The sequence below is a fragment of the Myxocyprinus asiaticus genome, chromosome 28 (assembly GCF_019703515.2).
Source record: "Myxocyprinus asiaticus isolate MX2 ecotype Aquarium Trade chromosome 28, UBuf_Myxa_2, whole genome shotgun sequence".
Lineage (NCBI taxonomy): Eukaryota > Metazoa > Chordata > Actinopteri > Cypriniformes > Catostomidae > Myxocyprinus > Myxocyprinus asiaticus.
In genome coordinates this window covers 26,273,884-26,294,503 of record NC_059371.1, presented here as the reverse complement: position 1 = coordinate 26,294,503, position 20,620 = coordinate 26,273,884, and the positions used below count along the sequence as shown (strand labels likewise).

The window sequence follows — 20,620 nt, the reverse complement described above, 5'->3', positions numbered from 1 at the left end:
CATGAGGAGAATAACAAAAAAGACAAACCTTCCTCATTTGTTTGTAAAAAGATTGATTTTTGCATACCTGGTCCAATTGTTTCTGGATCTTGCTCTGTTCCTCTGTGACCAATTTGAGCTTTTCAGCATCTGCTTCTGCAAATTCACGCCCTGCTTTCTTCGCAGTACGTTGCTTGGCACACAGAGCTTTGCGAGATTTGCGATGTGCTCCGATCTGCTCCTCTAGGAACTTCAGCTGCATTTGTAGCAACTGCTGGGTGTGCACCAGCCATTCTTCATACTGTTGTTGCTCGGCATCATCTGTTATGATGAGTTTGATGGTACAAGAACATTGAAAGCATGATATAAATATAATTGGAATGGGTTGAGGCTTAATTGTACTATATTGCACAAATAGCAATGTAAAACATACTGATGATGCCAAATTGTGGAGGATTTGGTCTTGCTTGAACCTGGTTGCCACAGTCTCCCTCCTGAAATAAGAGGAATGAGTTAAGGATATTACCTTAAGATAAGCAGAAATTTAAAATATAAAAGAAAACTAAACCTACCTTGGAAGACCCAGGTGCAAGCTGAACCTGAGGATCCTCACTTCCTGGGACTGAGGTTAGCCTCTGAGCCAAAAGTGAAACTTGCTGCCTGTCCAAGTTGAAAAAATTGAAATGCAACTCAATTTGAAATTGATCTTAAATGTTTTCTTCAAGCGAGTTAAAGAAGAACTAAAAAAGGTACCTATTCATCCCAGGTGGTACACCCATAGGATCTTGAGCTAATACCCTTTTAATCCCTTTCAGGGCCACCATCTTTGCCTTTGCAATAGGATCCATTATATCATCAGTCATGAATTTATCTAGATCTTAGAAAAAAAAATTCAAGAATATATTGAATATTTGGATCACACAAATAAATAAATAAATAACCATACAAGGTTGATGGAACTCATTTCAACACACCTTTATCTGGGAACAAGTTGTCGGCCAAATTCTGCTTTACAAGATGTGGGGGAGGTGCTGTCTGCTGCTGAGGTGCAAGACCAGGATGAATTCTGCCAGGCTGTGTACTTCGTATAATGCCTTGCTGCTGTCCCATTGCTGAATGGGGAGTTGAAGTCATGGCAGCACCAATTAACCGCTGCTGCTGTTGAGGAAACATATGTGGTGGCCTGGGCACCATTCCTGCTTGAGGCACAAGGCCCTGGGACGGATGGTGGTGTTGTGGCATCATAATTTGATTTGGCCCCTGAGGAGGCTGTTGTTGATTCTGAATGTTGTGAAGCTGACTGCCAATCCCTTCCTGCAGAGAATTTAACTGTTGTTGCTGCTTCTGAAGCTCCTTCTTTTCATGCTCCAAAAGATCTTGTATCAACAAAGGTAATTCACTTGCTTCTAGTGTGCTTTCTACTTTGTCGAGATCATCTGCTGTGGAGTGGTGGCCAGCTTCTGGCAATCCAAGTGGATCATCACCCAGGTCTGGATGTGGTGTAGCTGGTGGAAAAGACAGAGTATCTGCTTGGCTGGGAAGAGGAAAAGGTATACCACCTAAACGGACGGTGCTCAATGAAGCTGTTCCAGTTTCTGATTGTTTTGAGGTTTTTGCTCCACTGAGCATCACTGACACAGCTTCCACCATGTCATCTTTAACAGAAGTTTGTCGTTGTTCAACTGATCCCTTGTCTTCAAGTTTTACAGAAGACAGTCCAATGGCATCAGATGACTCTACCTTAGGAGAGCTCAAAGAATTCGTAGTAGATGAATTCTCAGTCTTCAAAGGTGGTTGAGTGGAAATTGCATGTGTGCCCTGGCAAGTTGAATCAACTTTTGGTTTCTCTTCAACCTTGATTTTTACATTAGCAGAAGACCCTGATCCTTCCCCCTCTGCTTCAACAAGCCGTAACTGGTCAGAGAAAACATCTTTGGGATCACCCTGATCAAGCTCAGGGTCAGTATATGCTAGCAAGTCAAATTCATCACTGTTGAGCAGATCATCCAAATGAGGGTCATTAGTCTCAAGATTGTCAAGGTTTCCTAAATCATCGTCGCCTTTGTCCGGATCCAAGTCAAGGGTAGCAAGATCATCATCCTCTACTCCAGTTTCTGCCACTGTATCACCCAGTCCTTTGGGAGCAAAAGCATCCTCTAGGTCAGACTCTGGCAAGTCAACTGGATTCACAACAGTCTGTTGACCTCCTATTGTATTTGTTTGAGGAAGCTTTTGAGTAGTAGTGTGAGAAATGGGTGTTTTGGGTGTAGTTGTTGGCACCTGTTGGGGCTGTAATTGAGACTGAGGAGGAGGTACACTGCTTTGTTGTTGCATCAATATGTCCATGCCACCCTGCTGTAACCCAAGTCTGGGATCACGCATCCTCTCTGCTGAAGCATCAAGAGATGGGGGTAAAGTCTGTTGAACAAAAGCAGTAATTTCCTGTTGTGGAAGAAACAGGCGTGGTCTGGGTACAGGCACCCTTTGCATAAACTGAGGACCCAGTGGCATCCTCTGGGAATTATGCCTCAACTCTATAAACTGAGGTGGAGCTCCTGACACACAGCCCTGTACTGCATCTGCTCCAGAGTCTGGTATCCCTGCTAAAGGATTGGGCATATTCTGTACTGACTGCATGTTGAGAGGATTGTTGATGGGATTATTAAGTTGCTGCCTGGGAATGGCTTCTGTCATAGATGGATGTGGGAACCTCCGTGGAGCTCCTTGGCTTTGCCACTGTGCAGGAAATGGTGGACAAGGAAACATCCCCTGAGAAATATTGGGCACAGCTTGCCTACAAGAAATTATACATAACGGAATGTTCATTATGAAAGTAACATATACAAAGAATGTGTAAAACCTAGAGTGATAGAAACCAATAGTGTTTAATTCAGTTCATTATACCTTAATGCACTGGGCTCTATAGTTGCTGGTGGCGGTGGGCGGCAGAGCTTATCATCCATCGCTCCCATTGGCAGGGGCATCCTGTTGGCAATGGCTGCCTGAGCAATCACAGCTCTGTCCTGATAGACATAAGGTAAAAATGTTATGCCAACTAGCACTACTTCTGGCTGTTTCAGCATACCACATTATTAAAGACTGTGTAATACAGAGATCAATCATATTGCTACAGAAACACAAATAACATATCTATTTTCCAATTAAAGATAAAATAATGCAATAACATTTCAAAAGAATTACTGGTTTTGTGGAATACCTGAGGGTAAGGAGGTGGTGCCCGTTGGCTTTTGTCTTGCTGATAGAATGTAATCTCTTCTCCTGGCCAACTCGAAGCAGGATTACTTGCCACAGGTGCTTCCTTCTCTTGGCGAAGTGAATTTCTTTGCATTTTTTGTCTGATCAAAAATTCTCTTAATCGCTGCCTCTGTGATGCATGAAACACAGAAGTTAAAACTGCTCTCATTTTATCCAAAAATTATTTGAAGTTTACAAATCTACTTGCTGCTTAAATTTTACCTGTCTGTGCTTTTCTAACTCAGATGGACTAAGGCTCACAAGAGCTGGATCCTGACCAGACAGGTCTGACATATCCTGCGTCCCTGGCATGGTGGGTAAATGGGGAGCATCTGATGGCCGCACAGAAGTTGTATCTTGGTTTCCAGATGGAAGTGCTATTCTTGAGTTAAAATCAGCACCCACTGGTTGTGTCTGGGACTGTGGCTGCTGAAGGTGTACCTGAGCTTGCTGAGGAGTCATCATTTGCTGCTGGCCAACTACTTGTTGCTGGCCCATTTGCATCCCTACACCAGGACTGCAGCTGAAAGCAGGGGGTTTTCCAGAGAGTGGATCTGCTACTGAGGGCGAACAAGGGGGTTGTTGGCTAGGATGGGGTGAGCCTCTGAAGGGGGGGTTACCTTCAGGGGTTACAGAAGTCGGGCGAGGGGGTTTATGCACTGAGGCAAAAGGATCTCTGGACTGAGGTCGTGAAGGTGGACGGGAATAAGGGTCAGGTGACTGGAAGCGTGGGGTGGCTGGTGACTGCACAGAAAGTACATCATTGGAAATGGCTCCTGGTGTGAGAGGTGACTGAGAACTGCCTTGTGACTGAGGGCTGGAAGGCAATCTTTGATAAGTTTCTTGAGATGCAGGAAGCCTTTGTGATAAAGGAGATGAGCTGTCACCTGATTGAGGTCGTGGTGTGAGGGGAGGCTGGGCATACGGGTCAGAGAATGTAGAGGGAGACTGGCGGTAGCTCTCAGGAGGAAGATTAGGTGATGCACATTGGGGATGTGAAACAGACAAGCTACCTGCATCCCCCTGATGCATACGAGGAGTCATGGGGGCTTTAAAAAGCCCATCTCCAGAGTCCAAACTAGCAGGAGAACCGGAGCTTAAATCTTGTCTGCCAAAAGAAGAACGTGGTGAGGGGACATTAACTGGAACCATCCCAGCAGGTGAAGAAGCTATAGCAGATGGTGATGGAGATGAAGCATTGAGCTCTTGTCGGCCACCTCCGTGCTGGCCTCGGTAAGGGTCACCACAATGAGTTGTATGGGGCGGTGAGAATATCTGAGTGTCTCCAAGCCCACTAGGCCTAGCTCGAGGACTCTCAGGTAGACGTAAGTCCTCCTGAGAGGACTGCTGAGGTCTGGGTATCTGTTGCTGTGGTCTAAAGAATGGGTCAATCTGCTGGGCCCTGCGAGGAGTCCCTGGTTGCATGTCAAGGGAGCCAAAACTGACTGGCCGTCCCTGAGTAGCACCCTGTGGGCCAGGCAAAGGATAACCTGAGGAAGAGGCCGGCAAGGGGCTGGAAGAAGGCTGCGAGTATGGGGTGGATGGCTGAGACTGAATGTGTGAAGACTGGGAGGGAAGTTTAGAAAATGGGTCTGTCTGCACTTCAGCTGAGCATGGAGTTTTATGTGGTCCATCAGGAAAAAAGGCTGAAGATGCAGAGTCTGGAGCAAGGGGATATGGACTCTCAGCAGAGCTTGGCTGGGAGGAAGTTGATACAGAGCTTGAAGGTGGAGGTATTTGGAGGTGCAGATTAGGACGATCTCCTTGAATACAACCGGGCTCAGTTTTGACAGGCCTGCATACTTGACTCTCTGCTTGCTGATGAAAAGGAACAAAAAAAACAATGTTGAGCTTTAATACAGGTTCTCAAATCATCTAATAAGCATGTCATTTGAAGGGATGGCCACTTACCTTCTGTGCCTTGTTTATTCTCTGAGCAGCCCTATTATCTTTGGCCTTTTGCTGCAAGGATAAGGGACAAGTTGTAAATGAGAGAAAATAGTTGGAGAAAAAAAAAAGAATACTCTAAAATGAAGTTAACACTATTAAGGTTAACGTCCCTAGTTAAGGAACCTTTAAATAACCACCTACCAAATAAGGAACCTTGTCAGCTGCTGATACTTTCCTCCAAATCTTCATTATTTGTTTGCAACGACTTGCCCAGTCTGTGGGAGTAAAGCAAATAAAAGAGCTTGCTTACCTACCAAATCTTTAGCCTCCCTGTTTTGAGAAGTACAAAAGGACATCGGGGTTCCCACTCTTTTCAAGCCACAATTTTCCAGGATATTTCTAGGACATTTTATGTACCCAACAAGAGTAATATTCAAGCATCGAGCTTTTATTTTGGCATTTCTGTGTATTTTTGATGGTAGTTTCTCACCTCCAGATATAAGCAGCTTGCTCCATGGCCCAGTGTGATTATTAATCCCCATAAAGCTGTGATTTAATTAAATAAATACAGTCTGTATGTGCTGTGCACTTCAGAGTGCTCTCTGTCTCCGTTATCTCACACACACAAGCACACGCATGATGATCATGCTGTGGTGTTTTCATTGTATGAGCAGCTGGCTCTACACATTCATTTTGAAGCACGCATCACTTGCAGATTTACTGATTTATTCAATTAAATCAGACACTTTTTTAATTATCACACAAGGACATATCACAATTTTAATTTGATTAATTGTACATTCAAACATTCATTTTCATCCAAATACAGTATGTCATATTCCTCCGACTGTTGAATTATTGAAAATGAATTCACATCCTGAGGTATTAAGGCCGAATCACCATGCTACGAATCCAGTGTGAATTATTGAAAAAAAATTTAATCAGTGGGCCTACTGTCATCATTGTCAAAAGTTTATAACTCACAGAGATGCAAACTCATGAGGGTCGAAAAAGTTGAGACAATCACTGATCCACGGACATGTTGTCCAGGGTTATTTTTTTTTAAAGAATAAGCTAAAAGCACCAACTTAAGCTATTTTAATTATTCAAGTATAGAAATTTAGCTGCACAACTGTGTAAAATTAGCTGCAAAAATAAAGGGTATTTTGGTGTGGCTTGCTTCTGTTTCACAAATTTGTTCAGTTTCATTAATTGATTAGTTTAGTGACCACTTCTGGAGATGCCACTAGGTGACAACAAATTAAAGTCTAATGTGCTATGAGTGAGTCATTGAATCATTTTGAGATGTTCACGACCGAAATCTGCCAAGAGACTTAATAGTATTTAAGCACTATAAGAACAAAGATCTATAATTTCTGTTCAGTTTGTGAACTGCCGAGCATGACTTTTCAACCAAAAAGACAACAATAATAGTCTAATAACAATAATGAGTATCAATAACATCCTCACCTTCTCCTTTATTAAATTTGCATGTCAAATCTATTGACTTCAGTAGAATGTTTAAGCATTATAAGAACAAAGCAGATGTACTGTATAATTGTTTCCTACAGTATTTAAACTGCTGAGCATGAATTTTATCAGAAAAGACAACAATAATAGTATAATAATAATTTAGAGTTTCAATAATGTCCTTTCGTCATTGTAAAGTGCATTTCACATGAGTTGAGTCAAGGTGTCAACGCTCCGCTAAATGCCAGCATCAAGCAGTGCTTTGCCCTCCACATTAGGACACCTACACACTAGAGTTTCTGCTGTGTCAGAGAACGCTGCGAATGCACTGATTTCAAAGGGGATGGTACGTTGGAAGGACGGAGAGAGAAAACACAAGTGTTACCGATAGTGAAGCTCCAGGTGTGTTTGAATTCATGCAGCGCTGTGCAGACCGATCAACGCTGGACTTGAAGCAGTGCATGTCGGTTAGAAATTTTGTCCGACTTGAACCAGCACCACTGCCGCGTCACCGTGATGTATGCCATCAAAGTACCCCGAGAGCAATTTGAGAGCAGCCAGCTGGTGCAGCTGCTGCAGTTTCTCCAGAGCGGGTGCACAAGCTCTGAATGACGACACAGCTCATTCATGATTGGCCAGACTCACAACGTGACAACAGTTACACGTTTCATGGGCTGTGTGCGCAATTGCATACTTCACATACTACTCTTACTACTTCTGCTATGTCAGTCTATGGGAGAAATAAGAGTAGTGTGGTAGTTTATTCTGACACCTCCAGTTCTGTGAAAACTCTCACTACTCCGTGTTTTAATAACAGCACATCATGTTTAAATCATGCTATATTATCTTTGTCATAGTAATATGTTTATTCTTAATTTTTTTTTTAAAACTATTAAAATAATACAGGCTTTTATTGGACTTTCTTCTTGTACACATAAAAGGTACTGTATTAAGCAGCACCTAACCTTTTCAAACTAATAATGTTTATTTATTGTCTGGTTATTTTATGTAAAATTCAAACATCTGTCTATCTGAAATTCACGTTTGCAATCAAGAAAGCAAACATCGCGCAATCTTCTGTGACTGCCGTGGGTTCAGCATGTGACTGGAAGTGCAAAGTGTCCGGCTTGACAGCTCTCTTTTCAACTCCTCTGCAGACTGCAACCGACAAATCTCGTCGATCAGCAAATAGAGATGCAGTTCAAGTCAAACACACCTTCCATTATGCGATCAAATGTTGAAAACATTTCAACTTTTGCTGCAACGCACTCTGGTGTAAGCATCCGTTGACCAATGGGAATCTCAGAGAGGCGGGACTAGTTGCGCTGTGAAATCGGAAAAAACCACGGCGACAAACTAAAACATGCAGTGTATTTATTCCCTGTCCTCTATTATATTTCTCTGTCATGCTAAAAAGATATTAATTGTGGAGAAGGTCTGTCCGAAAGGGCTGTACCGCCTCTTCCCTCTGCGATACACGGCTTCCAAACTGACCTTTTGTTCTCCCATGCGCAAAACGTTCCATTTGAGCTTTCCCTAGCGTGTAAGCGCACTTAAGGCCGATGTAGGCTATGCGTAGCTACGGCAGTTACGGCGTGGCCTTCGTCGTAGCCTGATGTGCACATCTTCAAAAATTTTACTGCGCGTCACGTCGACAAAGACAACAACAGCTGTGATTGGTCCACTTTAACATGTATAACCATTTTCTGCTTTATTCTCTCCGTGATGAACAAGGTAGACTCACATGCCAATGCTGAAGTAAACGAACAACATGCCCCTCTCATTCAGTCGGTCGGTCGGTACATGTACCAGGTCATTCAGTTTGTTTATGAATGAGAAGTTTAACGAATGCCGCTTCTCACGGTGCACGTGCTGCTGTAGCCAAGTACGCAATTGACTGTAGCTATAACCAATCAAGCGATCTGCCTCGGTTGGACCGCAATTGCCAAGCACACAATTGGCTGCTGCTGTAGTCAATCATGAGGGTGTAAGAGCCATTAACAGTTGATGTTGTTTCACAATGTGCAGTCGCCGGCAGTGACAAAACAATAAAAATGTGTATTTGACTCTATTCCGAGTCCGACCGTTACAATAATTTTGTGCATGTAACGGAAGCCTTGCTAGCAACACGGTCAAACAGTTATATTAATATTTTCCAGGACAAATAATTATTTACCAGGACATTTAGGTATTTTTCTAATTTTCCATGACTGGAAAACTGCAATGCAAAATTCCATGTTTTCCAGGACAGGTGGGAACCCTGGACAAAATTAACAGACACAATTCAAAAGAAAACTAAATCCATTTTTCTAGTAATCTCATTTGGAAAAACAAATGTCAAATGTACAAGCAGGACCAATACAACAAAGGACATGTACAATGCACTAGCACAGTAGCACCAGTTTTAAGTGCCATCAAGTCAGTTTGATACTAACCAGGGTAGTCCTGCTTGAGACTAGGGAAGTTCATGTTAGCATAGAGTACTGGAGAGATGGTAGATACATTCCCTAATTCCTCATCCTTCTCCCAGCGCTGCAGACTGCGCTGATTGTATGTGAGGCCATCACCTTCCTGTTCAGTAGGAGTTGGGGGAGTGGAAGGGGTGGCTGGTGTGGATGGTGTTGCCCATGGGCTTTCCTCTTCCTGGTCTGGGCTAAAAAGACCACCTCGATCACTGGAGATGAGACAAACAAAAAACAGTGTAAAGAAAGAGAAATCCGTAGAGACAAAAGGGAGAAGTAACAGGAAACTTGTCTTACCGCATGTCAAAAAAGGGGGACTGGGAGAGACCTGAAAAAGAGTCCATCATTCCAGTCGAGGGCAGTGCACCAGATATGGAAGCAGCTGCAAGTTAATTAACAGTGATGTTTTAGGTTTATGCAGGTACAGCAAACAGTATATAAAGAGTATATGTGATTCATATATAGGCATATCAAAAGATCAAGCCATACCTGGAAGGAGGTTTCTTTGGGACAAACCACTTTGACTCTGCTCACACTCAGACTTAATGCTAGGCTGAAGAGCCCCACTTACAGAGCTCCCCTCAGTGGGTCCAAGTAACTTCCGGAAGAACTGCTCAGAGTCCTGACTTTCTAGTCCCTGGGGGTGATCTGGTGGGAGAAGGTCTTGTAATTAACACAACTGTTAATGACACCAACAGAAACCTCTTATTTTTCTTTTTACAAATAGGATTTACCTTCATTCTTCTGTGAGTTAGACCCAGGAGTATCTCCTGATCTCTGATCTTTGTTGTAAAGTTGCCCACTTGCTCCTGGCCCAACTGCTACAAAATTTTAAGTTAAATATTATGTTCTGACAACACTCATTGCTAAATTTAACCAGCTTTAACTTAAAAATCTACCTGCTCCGCCGCCTGGAGGCTTGGATCCCTCACCCTCCTTCTTTAGTTCCATGGGGGGAACAGTCGGCCTGACTATGGCCTCAACTATAAAGAAAAAATTTAAACAAATGTTTAAATCTATGCCAAGTCTAACTTTATTAGTTTCAAACACTAACACTAATGTAGTGTCTTGCCTAACCTGGTTCAGAGGCTGTAGTACTGGCCCCATGTCCAGGGAGTGGGGGCCTCAGAATGCCCTGTGTATGTCTTTGAGCTGGAGGAGCAAGAAAAGCCCTCTTACTCTGATCGAGTAATGTCTTGCCAAAGAAAGCCTCTTGCAGATATGCAGGAAACATGTCCTCCAACTTGCTTTTCTTTCTACCCCTGCGCTTCTTGGCTTGCTCACCATCTCCCTCTATTGTCTTTACCTCTGGCACATCTAGAGGAATGTCAGGATGAGGGCCTACAAAAATAAGACAACATCATTAAAATAACTGGAATTTTATGGTTTGGTAATCCCCAACAGATAGGCACACAGTAGGCACACTTACTAGAATAAGGGAAAATAATTGATATTTTGAAGTATTGCAATATTTTTCCTTGCGATATTGTATTGTTTTTTTATATCACCCACAAAAACTCTAACAAATCCAGAGTTTGGCAGCATTTTGGTTTGTCCAGGGGTTTTCCTGCATTAAAAAGTTAATGATATTTATCTCACATTCGGTGCTTTACATGTACCACAATCTATCACAGACCCACTAGCGTAATTAATGTTGTTTTGGATATTATAAAAACTGTTGTTTTGATCAAGTCGCGTGGGTGCATTTACATCAAGGCTCTGTTTGTTGGTCGCAACTTGAGTCTCTGTTTGTGTATATGTATGTGTGTGAGAGAGAGAGAGGGAGTGCATCGGAGCTTTTCAGCAGAAATGTACATATATTTAGGATATAATATAAATTGTTTGTCATTCTTATTCGATATTTTTTTATTGGTTAATTTGTTGTGGTAGCCTATACTGCTCTTTGAAATAACTGAAATAATTCATCAAAGTGATATGGAACCAAACCTGGAACAATTTCATAGCCATGCGTTTACTGAAAAATAATTGAATGCCTTAGAACATCTGTCAACATATCAGAATCGAGCATTCAACAGACCCGTGGTATAATGGCAAATAACTAAGCATTCGCAAAAATCACACTTTCAGACTAAGCTGTAATTTAGATGAATATGCCGGTTTGTTTAAAAAATGTGTATGAATACTAAGAAGTCCATTTTCGAGAGTCATTGCGGTACTAATTTAGACCCGCTGTACAGTTAGACACAGAGAGGAGAAAGATGCAGCAAACCGATGTAAAAAAATAAACAACAAATAAAGATGCAAATACAAATCTGTGTATACATGATGTTGCATGAGTCACGACAGTCAGACGGTGTGTGGAACGTTAGAAAGGTATTGAGCGATTAGGCATGCTTTTAGTTTCACTTTCCAACATGCGTACTCTCCACTCCAGGTGCCCTCAATCTCTCATCAGTCACTCGTCCAAAATCTATTTTGTGAGAACCCTGATTTAAACAGAGACATACACTCACCGAGCACTTTATTAGGAACACCTTTACACCTACTTTTCATGCAATTATCAGCCAACCGTGTGGCAGCAGTGCAATGCATAAAATCTTGCAGATACGGGTCAGGATCCTCATTTAATGTTCACATCAACCATCAAAATGGGAAACAAATGTGATCAGTGATTTCGACCATGGCATGATTGTTGGTGCCAGATTGGCTGGTTTGAGTATTTCTGTAACTGTTGATCTCCTGGGATTTTCATGCACAACATTCTTTAGAGTTTACTCAGAATGGTGCCAAAACCAAAAACAAAAACAGTGAGCGGCAGTTCTGCGGACGGAAACACCGCGTTGATGAGAGAGGTCAATGGAGAATGGCCAGACTGGTTCGAGCTGATAGAAAGGATACAGTTAACTCAGATAACCCCTCTGTACAATTGTAGTGAGCAAAATAGCAACTCAGATTGCACAACATGTCGAACCTTGAGGCGGATGGGCTAAAAGAGCAGAAGACCACGTTGGGCACTTTATTAGGACCATAGTGTTCCTAATAAAGTGCATGTTTGTCACAGTACCACTAATAACAGTTTAACCTTCAATAACGGCAATGCATTTTCATGCAGTTGCTTAATAATAAGTGATTTATCTTACAACAAATCACCAAAGACTGTAAACAAATCATAGATACCAATGATTTCTCACTAAAGCGGTTTTGGAGCTTGTAATGGATATATCTCTCTTATTTTTGAATGCATCTCTGCAGTGTGTGGTGCTATCATGATGTTTACTTGTTGCCAGTATGTCACAATGATATTTGACAGTGACAGCAGAAATATTTATAACTGTTTTCTATTCAAATAAATGTTAGCATTTCACAATTCTTTTAATCTGAATGTAATTTTACAGTGTGGGGCATTAAAATAACTGCAGCATATAACTTCTAAAAGTGTAGCAAAGTGAACGTTAAAAAGAACAATTTGTGATCGGAATGAGCCAATCTTACAGTGTACTTAAGAAAGTACACATACTGTAAAATAAAGTGAAACATTTATATTCACTTAATACATTTGGTGATTTGGTAACTGTTCTTGGAATTCCACTGAAGAATAATGAGGAACAGTAAGTAAAACATCGCAATATATTGAAGTTTTAAATCGCAATACACCAAAAATAAAGAGCCGCAAATAATATTGTATCATGAACTAGATATCATCATCATAATATCGTATTGCCCATGTCTTAGTGATTCCCACCCCAACACCTACCTTCCTCAAGTTTTGTTTCAGCTGTTTGCCCTTCAGGAACACCCTCACCAGAGGCAGACAGACTCCTCCTCATTCGTGTGTGACATTTTCTTTGCCGGACCATGAACCCTCCAATCCCTACAAGTGGAAAATCACGTAATTAGCACTTTCAGTTACCTCAACACCAAAACAAAAATACAAAGCATTAAACATAGAGACGGTCATTAGGAAAACAAATGTCTGTTGACCTGGTCTGTATGGTTTACGCTTTCTCTTCTTCCCGTCTTCAGTCTCCTCTGTTCCTCCTTTGAGACCTTCACAGTCCCCCATGCCCTCTATACTTCCATCTACCCCTGTTTCTCTGTCCACTCCACCATCCCGGTCTGGGCTCCCAGAGGCCTCAAGTTTGGGTTCACACTCCATCGCATCTGCACCACCTATACCAATACCAGTTCTCTTTAATTGCAAACACAACCAATCACAGCAATTCTAATTCATCTGCATGACTTAAAAGGGTTAATTCACTAAAAATGAAAATTCTGTTGTCATTTCACTCACCCTTCCGTTCTAAGGAAGTTATACCATTTGCAACAACATGAAGGTGTTAATTTCATTTTTGGGTGAACTATCCCATTAATCACAATGTTTCAGTTAAACAGCTTGCAGAGTTAAATAAACATTACATAAACTTAAAGTAATCACAAAGCGGGAGGTTATTAAATGACTTGTTTTGATGTATGACAAATAATTTAACTTGTTAATAAACTGACCTTTCCCCTCATCACCTTCAATCTCGCCTTCTTTCAGTTCATCAATACACAAGGTGCCCAGTCGAGACCGGCGTTGTCTGCGCTTGTGCAGTGGTGACATGGACATGCTACGCAACAAAGACATGCCGGTCTCTGTAAGCCAGACACCCTCAAGACGATAAAACTGTGGCTCTGAGGGGGGGGTGGAGAAACAGAGATAAAGTCAGATTTTAAAAAATATAGCTAACAGAGAAAACAGAAAACGCATTACAAAATGTATACATATACCTGGTTCTTTCATTTTGAAAGCAGACATCATGGGAGACTCCACTAAAAGAGATAAAGGGTGTATTAAAGAAAAATAAAAATGTTGTCTTGAAAGATCTGTCAAACACATCATGAAACTCACCAATAGGCCTGGGGACATATGGAGTGCAGGCTGTACAGGCAAAGCCTTCATCAGATGCTTGTTCAACCTCATCCTCAGTGTAAAGACTCTCACATACAGCATGAACCCATCTATGCAGGCAGACAGACAAAAACGTTGCGCATACTTCCCATCTTCCTTATTTAATATGGTTAATATATTGTAAAGCAGTTGCAGCCTGACCTGTCGCAGTGCTGGCACTGCAGAAGCAGCTCCTCCTCCATGAAGTTCTCACGACACACAGGACATGTTACCAGGCTGGCACAAGGGCCGCAGTGATTGTAGTTATTTTGCCACTCACAGTGGAACCCCGGGGAGCTAGCACCACACTGCATACAGCACACACACCTGTAGGGGGCAGAGCAATGACCTGGTCATCTACAGTTGAAGTCAGAAGTTTACATACACCTTAGCCAAATACATTTCAACTCAGTTTTTCACAATTCCTGACATTAAATCGTAGAAAACATTCCTTGTCATGGGTCAGTTAGGATCACTATATTTTAAGAATGTGAAATGTCAGAATAATAGTAGAGAGAATGATTTATTTCAGCTTTTATTTCTTTCATCACATTCCCAGTGGGTCAGAAGTTTACATACACTTTGTTAGTATTTGGTAGCATTGCCTTTAAATTGTTTAACTTGGGTCAAACGTTTTGGGTAACCTTCCACAAGCTTCTCACAAGAAGCTGCTGGGTCTTTGGCCCATTCCTCCAGACAGATCTGAGTCAGGTTTGTAGGCCTCCTAGCTCACACGTTTTTTCAGTTCTGCCCACAAATTTTCTATCGGATTGAGCTCAGGGCTTTGTGATGGCCACTCCAATACCTTGACTTTGCTGTCCTTAAGCCATTTTGCCACAACTGTAGAGGTATGCTTGGGGTCATTGTCCATTTGGAAGACCCATTTGTGACCGAGCTTTAACTTCCTCGCTGCTGTCTTGAGATGTTGCTTCAATATATCCACATAATTTTCCTTCCTCATGATGACATCTATTTTGTGAAGTACACAAGTCCCTCCTGCAGCAAAGCACCCCCACAACATGATGCTGCCACCCCCATGCTTCACGGTTGGGATGGTGTTCTTCGGCTTGCAAGCCTCACCCTTTTTCTTTATGGTCATTATGGCCAAACACTTCAATTTTTGTTTCATCAGACCAAAGGACATTTCTCCAAAAAGTATTTTTTTTTCTCCCCATGTGCACTTTCAAACTGTAGTCTGTCTTTTTTTATGGCGGTTTTGGAGCAATGGCTTCTTCCTTGCTGAGAAGCCTTTCAGGTTATGTCGAAATAGGACTCGTTTTACTGTGGATATAGATACTTGTCTTCCTGTTTCCTCCAGCATCTTCACAAGGTCCTTTGCTGTTGTTATGGGATTGATTTGCACTTTTTGCACCAAACTACGTTCATCTCTAGGAGACAGAATGCGTCTCCTTCCTGAGCGGTGTGATGGCTATGTGGTCCCATGGTGTTTATACTTGCATACTATTGTTTGTACAGATGAACATGGTACCTTCAGGCGTTTGGAAAGCTCCCAAGGATGAACCAGACTTGTGGAGGTCAACAATTTTTTTTTCTGAGGTCTTTGCTGATTTCTTTTAATTTTCCCATGATGTCAAACAAAAAAGCACTGAGTTTGAAGCTAGGCCTTAAAATACATCCACAGGTACACCTCCAATTGACTCCAATTAAACTATCAGAAGCTAATTGGCTAATTGTCTAATGGCTTGACATCATTTTCTGGAATTTTCCAAGCTGCATAAAGGCACTGTTAACTTAGTGTATGTAAACTTCTGACCCACTGGAATTGTGATATACTCAATTAAAAGTGAAACAATCTGTCTGTAAACAATTGTTGAAAAAATTACTTGTGTCATGCACAAAGTAGATGTCCTAAATGACTTGCCAAAACTATAGTTTGCTAATATGAAATCTATGGATTGGTTAAAAAAAGTTTTAATGACTTCAACTGTATTTCCTTAGGCTCCGAATTTGCACACAAAACCACACACATCAATGCACAGTGGGCATTTATGTTATACCATTTGCACTTCCAGCCTCCCTTGGGCACAGTCTGTAAGGGTGGGTCCAAGCAATAAGTGTGATAGCTGACATCACAGTCATCACAAAGCAGCAAACGGGCAGGATCTGAAGCCTTCCCACACACCTCACACACGATACATTCAAGACAACGCCAGCCTTTTCTCAACATCATCTTGGTGATCTACAGAGGAGACAAATAGAATTTAGATGTCTAAACAAAGGCTGTTCTTTTCAGTGAATACAATGTATAAATGAGTCACCAAGGCAGAAGGCATAGAGACTTCAAAAACTTACCTTGCTGTTCACACAGTATGGATGATAACATTGAGCACACTGAGCACAGGCTAGAAGCTGGCCCTCCACACCTTGTCCAAAACTTCCACACACTACACACATGTCCTAAGCCGCAAAATAGTACAATGAAAGAAATAGAATTCAATACACACATTTTTAAAATGCTGACATTTATTGCAAGAGTGAAACAGTAAAAAGTTGATCATTACCTGCTGCAGGACAAACTTATCAGTGTTGGAGAAAAGTACCACGGTATTTTGCATGGTGTCATCTTCCTCCTCTTCTTCCTCTTTGCTAAGTCCAGTGTCTGCAGTCATGCTTAACTGTAAATAATACACATGCATTTATCATTCACTAATCTGAAGGTTTCCAAAGTCCAAACTATTACAACAGACCAAAAACAATGACTCCAAATGACCATTAATACTGCATGCATACAAAAAAAAACACACACTACAAATCTAATTAAAAGCTGAAGCGTTTAACTTTTTTTGTTATGGTACTTTAGCCTATCCCAGATTAATATGCAAAGACAACTTCACTGTAAGTCATTCATAGGTTAATTTTCTCAAAAACTGTCAACACTGCCTCTGTGGTGCTCTTAAAGTTGCTGTTTGTTTTAAGCGACACATCCAGCCTGACACAGCAACATTGCCTCAACCAGTGGCATGAGTTGGGGCCGGGACTATCTGTTTGCTCAATCTACAGCAGGCGTACTCGGAAGGCTGTTTGAAAACAATGTTTATTTTTGCAATTACGTTCGGTGGCAGTAGTGGTGCAGAAATTACACACTTCAGCTTTAACAACAAGTTAATGATTTTGATTACTTCCTTAAATATACTAATAAGTAGTGCTGTCACGATTATGAAATTTGGCTGACGATTAATTGTCAAATAATTGTGGTTATGACAATTAATTGTCTGTTTTAGGGCTGTGACGATTACTTGCCTCGTTAAGGGCTTTTACGATTAACTGTCATACAAATTGTCATTTTATAAGGAGTGCTTTTTTTCTGCACGTGTGCTTCATACACCGTAAGAAGTCATTTTTACATATTTAACTTCAAATATATTAATCAAATAATAAACAGGAATAAACTATGATTTCCTTTTAAGGCTTTAAAAACTTATGAATTACATGAAAAATAACGTTTTAAATCTCAAACTATTCCTAAATACTTAAAATATGTCTCTTTTTGGTCAACATTAGTTTCTGGTCAATTTTACATTCACACTTATTTTTGAACTCATATTTTATAATTTTTAAATAGAAAATCAAATATAATTTTTATATGTATTTTATTATATTTTCATTATATTTTTATTTTATTATGCAATAGTAAAACATGTCTTTCCTACTTCACTTTCATACGCATTTTAATGCACTGATTAAACCCACGAGCCCTTATCTGTCATGAAGCAAAAACACTGAGATTTCGTTTAATTTTTTCATCACTCCACAGAAATAGAGTAGGCGTGTGTCATCTCTTTGTCATTAACACTGCGTGTATAACCCAAGAACATAACCCAACAGCATTTTAAAGTGAAACTGGAGCGCTTTGCATTCACTATCAATGTTTATAATTGTTAGTTTATATTTTCGCGGGAGTTTGGTGCGAGCCTCTGCTGACAGCGCGCGCATCACAGTGCTCTTCCGGACAGGAGCTGGCTGACGTCCGCGGTGCGGTTCAGTGATGCTCAGACTCGGAGTTCAACTGAATGACACACAAACACGCTGTTCATGGCATTTTTACAGTATATTCGCTTAAAATTCCCTGTAATTGGAATTTGAATGCCCAATAAATCGCGGTTGTCTCAAATAACCGCGATCAGGCGGTTATTTAAAAATCGCGACAGGCCTACAATAAGTAAATGAAAAGATGGTCCATGAAAAAAAAAAAAACATTTGCACTGTACATAACAGATTTGTATTTACACTGTACATAACAGATTGTATTAGATTTGCACTACCCATGTGTATGTGTGTCTGTACGTATGTGTATAATTATTATTATTATTATTTTTTTATTATTATTATCTATAACTTGCTGCTCTTTTTATATTGTTTTTGTATTGTTGTACACTGGAAGCTCCTGTCACCAAGACAAATTCCTCATATGTGTAAGCATACTTGGCAATAAAGCTCATTCTGATTCTGATTCTGAAGAGAAAGACTCGATGAAACAAAAAACTAACAAGAAATGCGTCTATGCAAGAGGCCATTGCTTTGAGACGTGACCGCCCACGCCCTCTTCCACCTCCACCGCCACGCGGCCGTCGTCTCCCTGGGAAACCGTTGCCTCTGCCCTGGAGGATTAGAAATAAAAATGTATTAGCATTAAATTTAATACTGATGGACTACTGGAAAAAGTAAAACAAAAACAAAAAAACCAACACCTTTCAGAACAGTAAGATCGGGTATATGTGGAGAATAAATGTTCCATGTCTAAAATCTACCTGTTTTACTCGTGAGCGTCCTGGAGAACTCCGACGCTTCACTTTATCTCCATCAGGCTTCAGCGGGTCAAAAGGCAACGAGTCCTCCGTCTCCGTGAGCAACGAATCAGAACGGGTCCTGCCGGCTGGTACCAGCTCCATGGACAGCATCTGAGAGTCTGCCTCAGCTGGAGAGCCAAGGAATCCGCTGCTGCTCTCATCACCATGGCTAATGTTTGATGTCTCATCAAGGACCAGCTCTGGCTTTGAATCAGTCTCTTGAGACTCCTGCCCGAACTGGGCATCTTCCCCCTGACTATAATCTTTTTGCAGAGCCTCCTCTAAGGATTCTTCAACCCCCTGCTCCTCCTCTTCTTCCTCATCCTCAGACTGGCCCATTCTATCATCAGTGTCAGATGCAGGGGGAAATTCCGATACAGGAGCAGGGGGAAGAGTCCTATCTAGTGCCTCCTCTTGCCGTGTCTCAGACCCCATCTCCATGTCCACTGCAAATGGCTCTGCCTCTTCCGAAACAGGGAGTGTGTTTTGAGAAGACTGAGAACATGGACTCGATGGAAGCTTTGTTTCTGTGATCTCCTCTGTACTGTGCAACTCTGTCTCAGTTTGAGGAGGCTTGCCTTCCCCTTGTGACTCATCCCGTCTTTCTAAATGAGTCTCGGCTACATCAGGTTGGACTTCCACTATAGTGTCAAGGACAGGGCTGTTCGGGCTATCCTTCACAGGAGGTTCCTTATAGTCTTCCAATTTTTCCTCAATGGCCTCTGTGACCACAGTGACTGTTTCATTGCTGATACCCTCTTCCTTTTGCTTTTCATCAATCTCTACAAAAGACAATTAGTGTAAGCATTAATCAAACACTTAACATTCTTTCAATGCAGCTCAATAACCTGTGATAGTGATGTTACACTAGGCCACTTCTGAAAACACAAGGTAGCTTTTTTTATTTTACCTGCAACTGTAGCTTTAGGAGCCAGCAGTTCAGCAGAGACCTGAATGTGCACATGTGTGGAGACCTCGTTGCCCTCTGGCCGTAGTTCCTCCTCGGTAATGCTTTCTTTTACTTCTGTCATTCCAACAACCTCAGACTCAATCCCTAAATTGAAACACATTAGCTCAATATCCACATTTAGCATCCATCAAAAATTCTCAGTCCACAGAAAACAGAAACCAACAGAAAGAACCCTTTAAAATAAGAAAAATATTTTTTGCACTTTCTGAAGAGTGCAAGTGTTTCTAAAAGATGCTGACACCAGGGTGTACAGTGGTTGCCAGAGGGTTGCTATGCTCTTGCAAACATGTTCTGAGCGTATTTACCACATTTCTATGTGGTTGCTAGGGTGTTCTGGGTGTTTGCTTACTGGCCTAAGTCAAAGGAGCCAACCCTCAACTCTATATCATATTGTGATCTCTAGATATCGCTCGCCCAATTTAACGTCCACAAGGCAAAAATTTGTTCAAACGTTAACCCTATGTATGAGTGATAGTAATAGTGATGATTGCCTTAGCATGACCACTAATTAAGAAAAGATTAACAAAGATGACATACCCAACTCCATTGGCACCTCCAAATCAGCTTTCTCATCCACATGTTGGCATGACAACTCTGATTCGACTGGAAACTCATCTGGGGCTTCTTTGCAGAGCACACAGATGCATTTCTTCTCAGGAGGCCCTGAGAGAGAGGCACAATCACTGTGTACCCATCTGAGGAGGACAGAAATAGATCAAACATGACAGTTAAAAATATGCAGATACAGATGAAAGCAAATCTCGTGTTTCTTTGAGGCAAAACTTGACTTTTGACACAAGATAACTTTTTAAGGTCAACTCCATTTTAGCTACAGCAATTAGTAAACAATTTGTGAACAGAACAAGACGTTCTCCTCCATAAAATACCTTGCTGA

General features: G+C 41.4%; 1 protein-coding gene across 8 annotated transcripts in view; it reads right to left on the bottom strand.

The window, feature by feature from the left end:
• LOC127418716 (histone-lysine N-methyltransferase 2D-like) overlaps nucleotides 1–20,620 on the bottom strand; it is a 56,196-nt gene that overhangs the window by 20,464 nt on the left and 15,112 nt on the right. For 7 of the 8 annotated variants that reach the window (XR_007893539.1, XM_051659438.1, XM_051659437.1 and 4 more), the window contains 29 exons: nucleotides 20,263–20,420; nucleotides 19,666–19,809; nucleotides 18,717–19,537; nucleotides 18,456–18,566; nucleotides 16,470–16,583; nucleotides 16,261–16,365; nucleotides 15,966–16,147; nucleotides 14,110–14,274; nucleotides 13,909–14,018; nucleotides 13,788–13,829; nucleotides 13,521–13,691; nucleotides 12,999–13,187; nucleotides 12,772–12,888; nucleotides 10,134–10,397; nucleotides 9,956–10,039; nucleotides 9,791–9,877; nucleotides 9,546–9,704; nucleotides 9,354–9,438; nucleotides 9,030–9,268; nucleotides 5,326–5,399; nucleotides 5,146–5,196; nucleotides 3,457–5,052; nucleotides 3,197–3,364; nucleotides 2,884–3,002; nucleotides 954–2,773; nucleotides 733–856; nucleotides 552–639; nucleotides 413–473; nucleotides 68–300 (listed from right to left, as the gene is read on the bottom strand). Coding sequence is in view for 7 of the 8 variants with exons in the window: in XM_051659438.1 (XP_051515398.1) it covers nucleotides 68–300; nucleotides 413–473; nucleotides 552–639; nucleotides 733–856; nucleotides 954–2,773; nucleotides 2,884–3,002; nucleotides 3,197–3,364; nucleotides 3,457–5,052; nucleotides 5,146–5,196; nucleotides 5,326–5,399; nucleotides 9,030–9,268; nucleotides 9,354–9,438; nucleotides 9,546–9,704; nucleotides 9,791–9,877; nucleotides 9,956–10,039; nucleotides 10,134–10,397; nucleotides 12,772–12,888; nucleotides 12,999–13,187; nucleotides 13,521–13,691; nucleotides 13,788–13,829; nucleotides 13,909–14,018; nucleotides 14,110–14,274; nucleotides 15,966–16,147; nucleotides 16,261–16,365; nucleotides 16,470–16,583; nucleotides 18,456–18,566; nucleotides 18,717–19,537; nucleotides 19,666–19,809; nucleotides 20,263–20,420 (7,681 nt within the window). In the remaining variant the exon portion in view is untranslated. The remainder of the gene's footprint in view (nucleotides 1–67; nucleotides 301–412; nucleotides 474–551; nucleotides 640–732; nucleotides 857–953; nucleotides 2,774–2,883; nucleotides 3,003–3,196; nucleotides 3,365–3,456; nucleotides 5,053–5,145; nucleotides 5,197–5,325; nucleotides 5,400–9,029; nucleotides 9,269–9,353; nucleotides 9,439–9,545; nucleotides 9,705–9,790; nucleotides 9,878–9,955; nucleotides 10,040–10,133; nucleotides 10,398–12,771; nucleotides 12,889–12,998; nucleotides 13,188–13,520; nucleotides 13,692–13,787; nucleotides 13,830–13,908; nucleotides 14,019–14,109; nucleotides 14,275–15,965; nucleotides 16,148–16,260; nucleotides 16,366–16,469; nucleotides 16,584–18,455; nucleotides 18,567–18,716; nucleotides 19,538–19,665; nucleotides 19,810–20,262; nucleotides 20,421–20,620) is intronic. The other variant, XM_051659440.1, reaches the window with a different exon arrangement.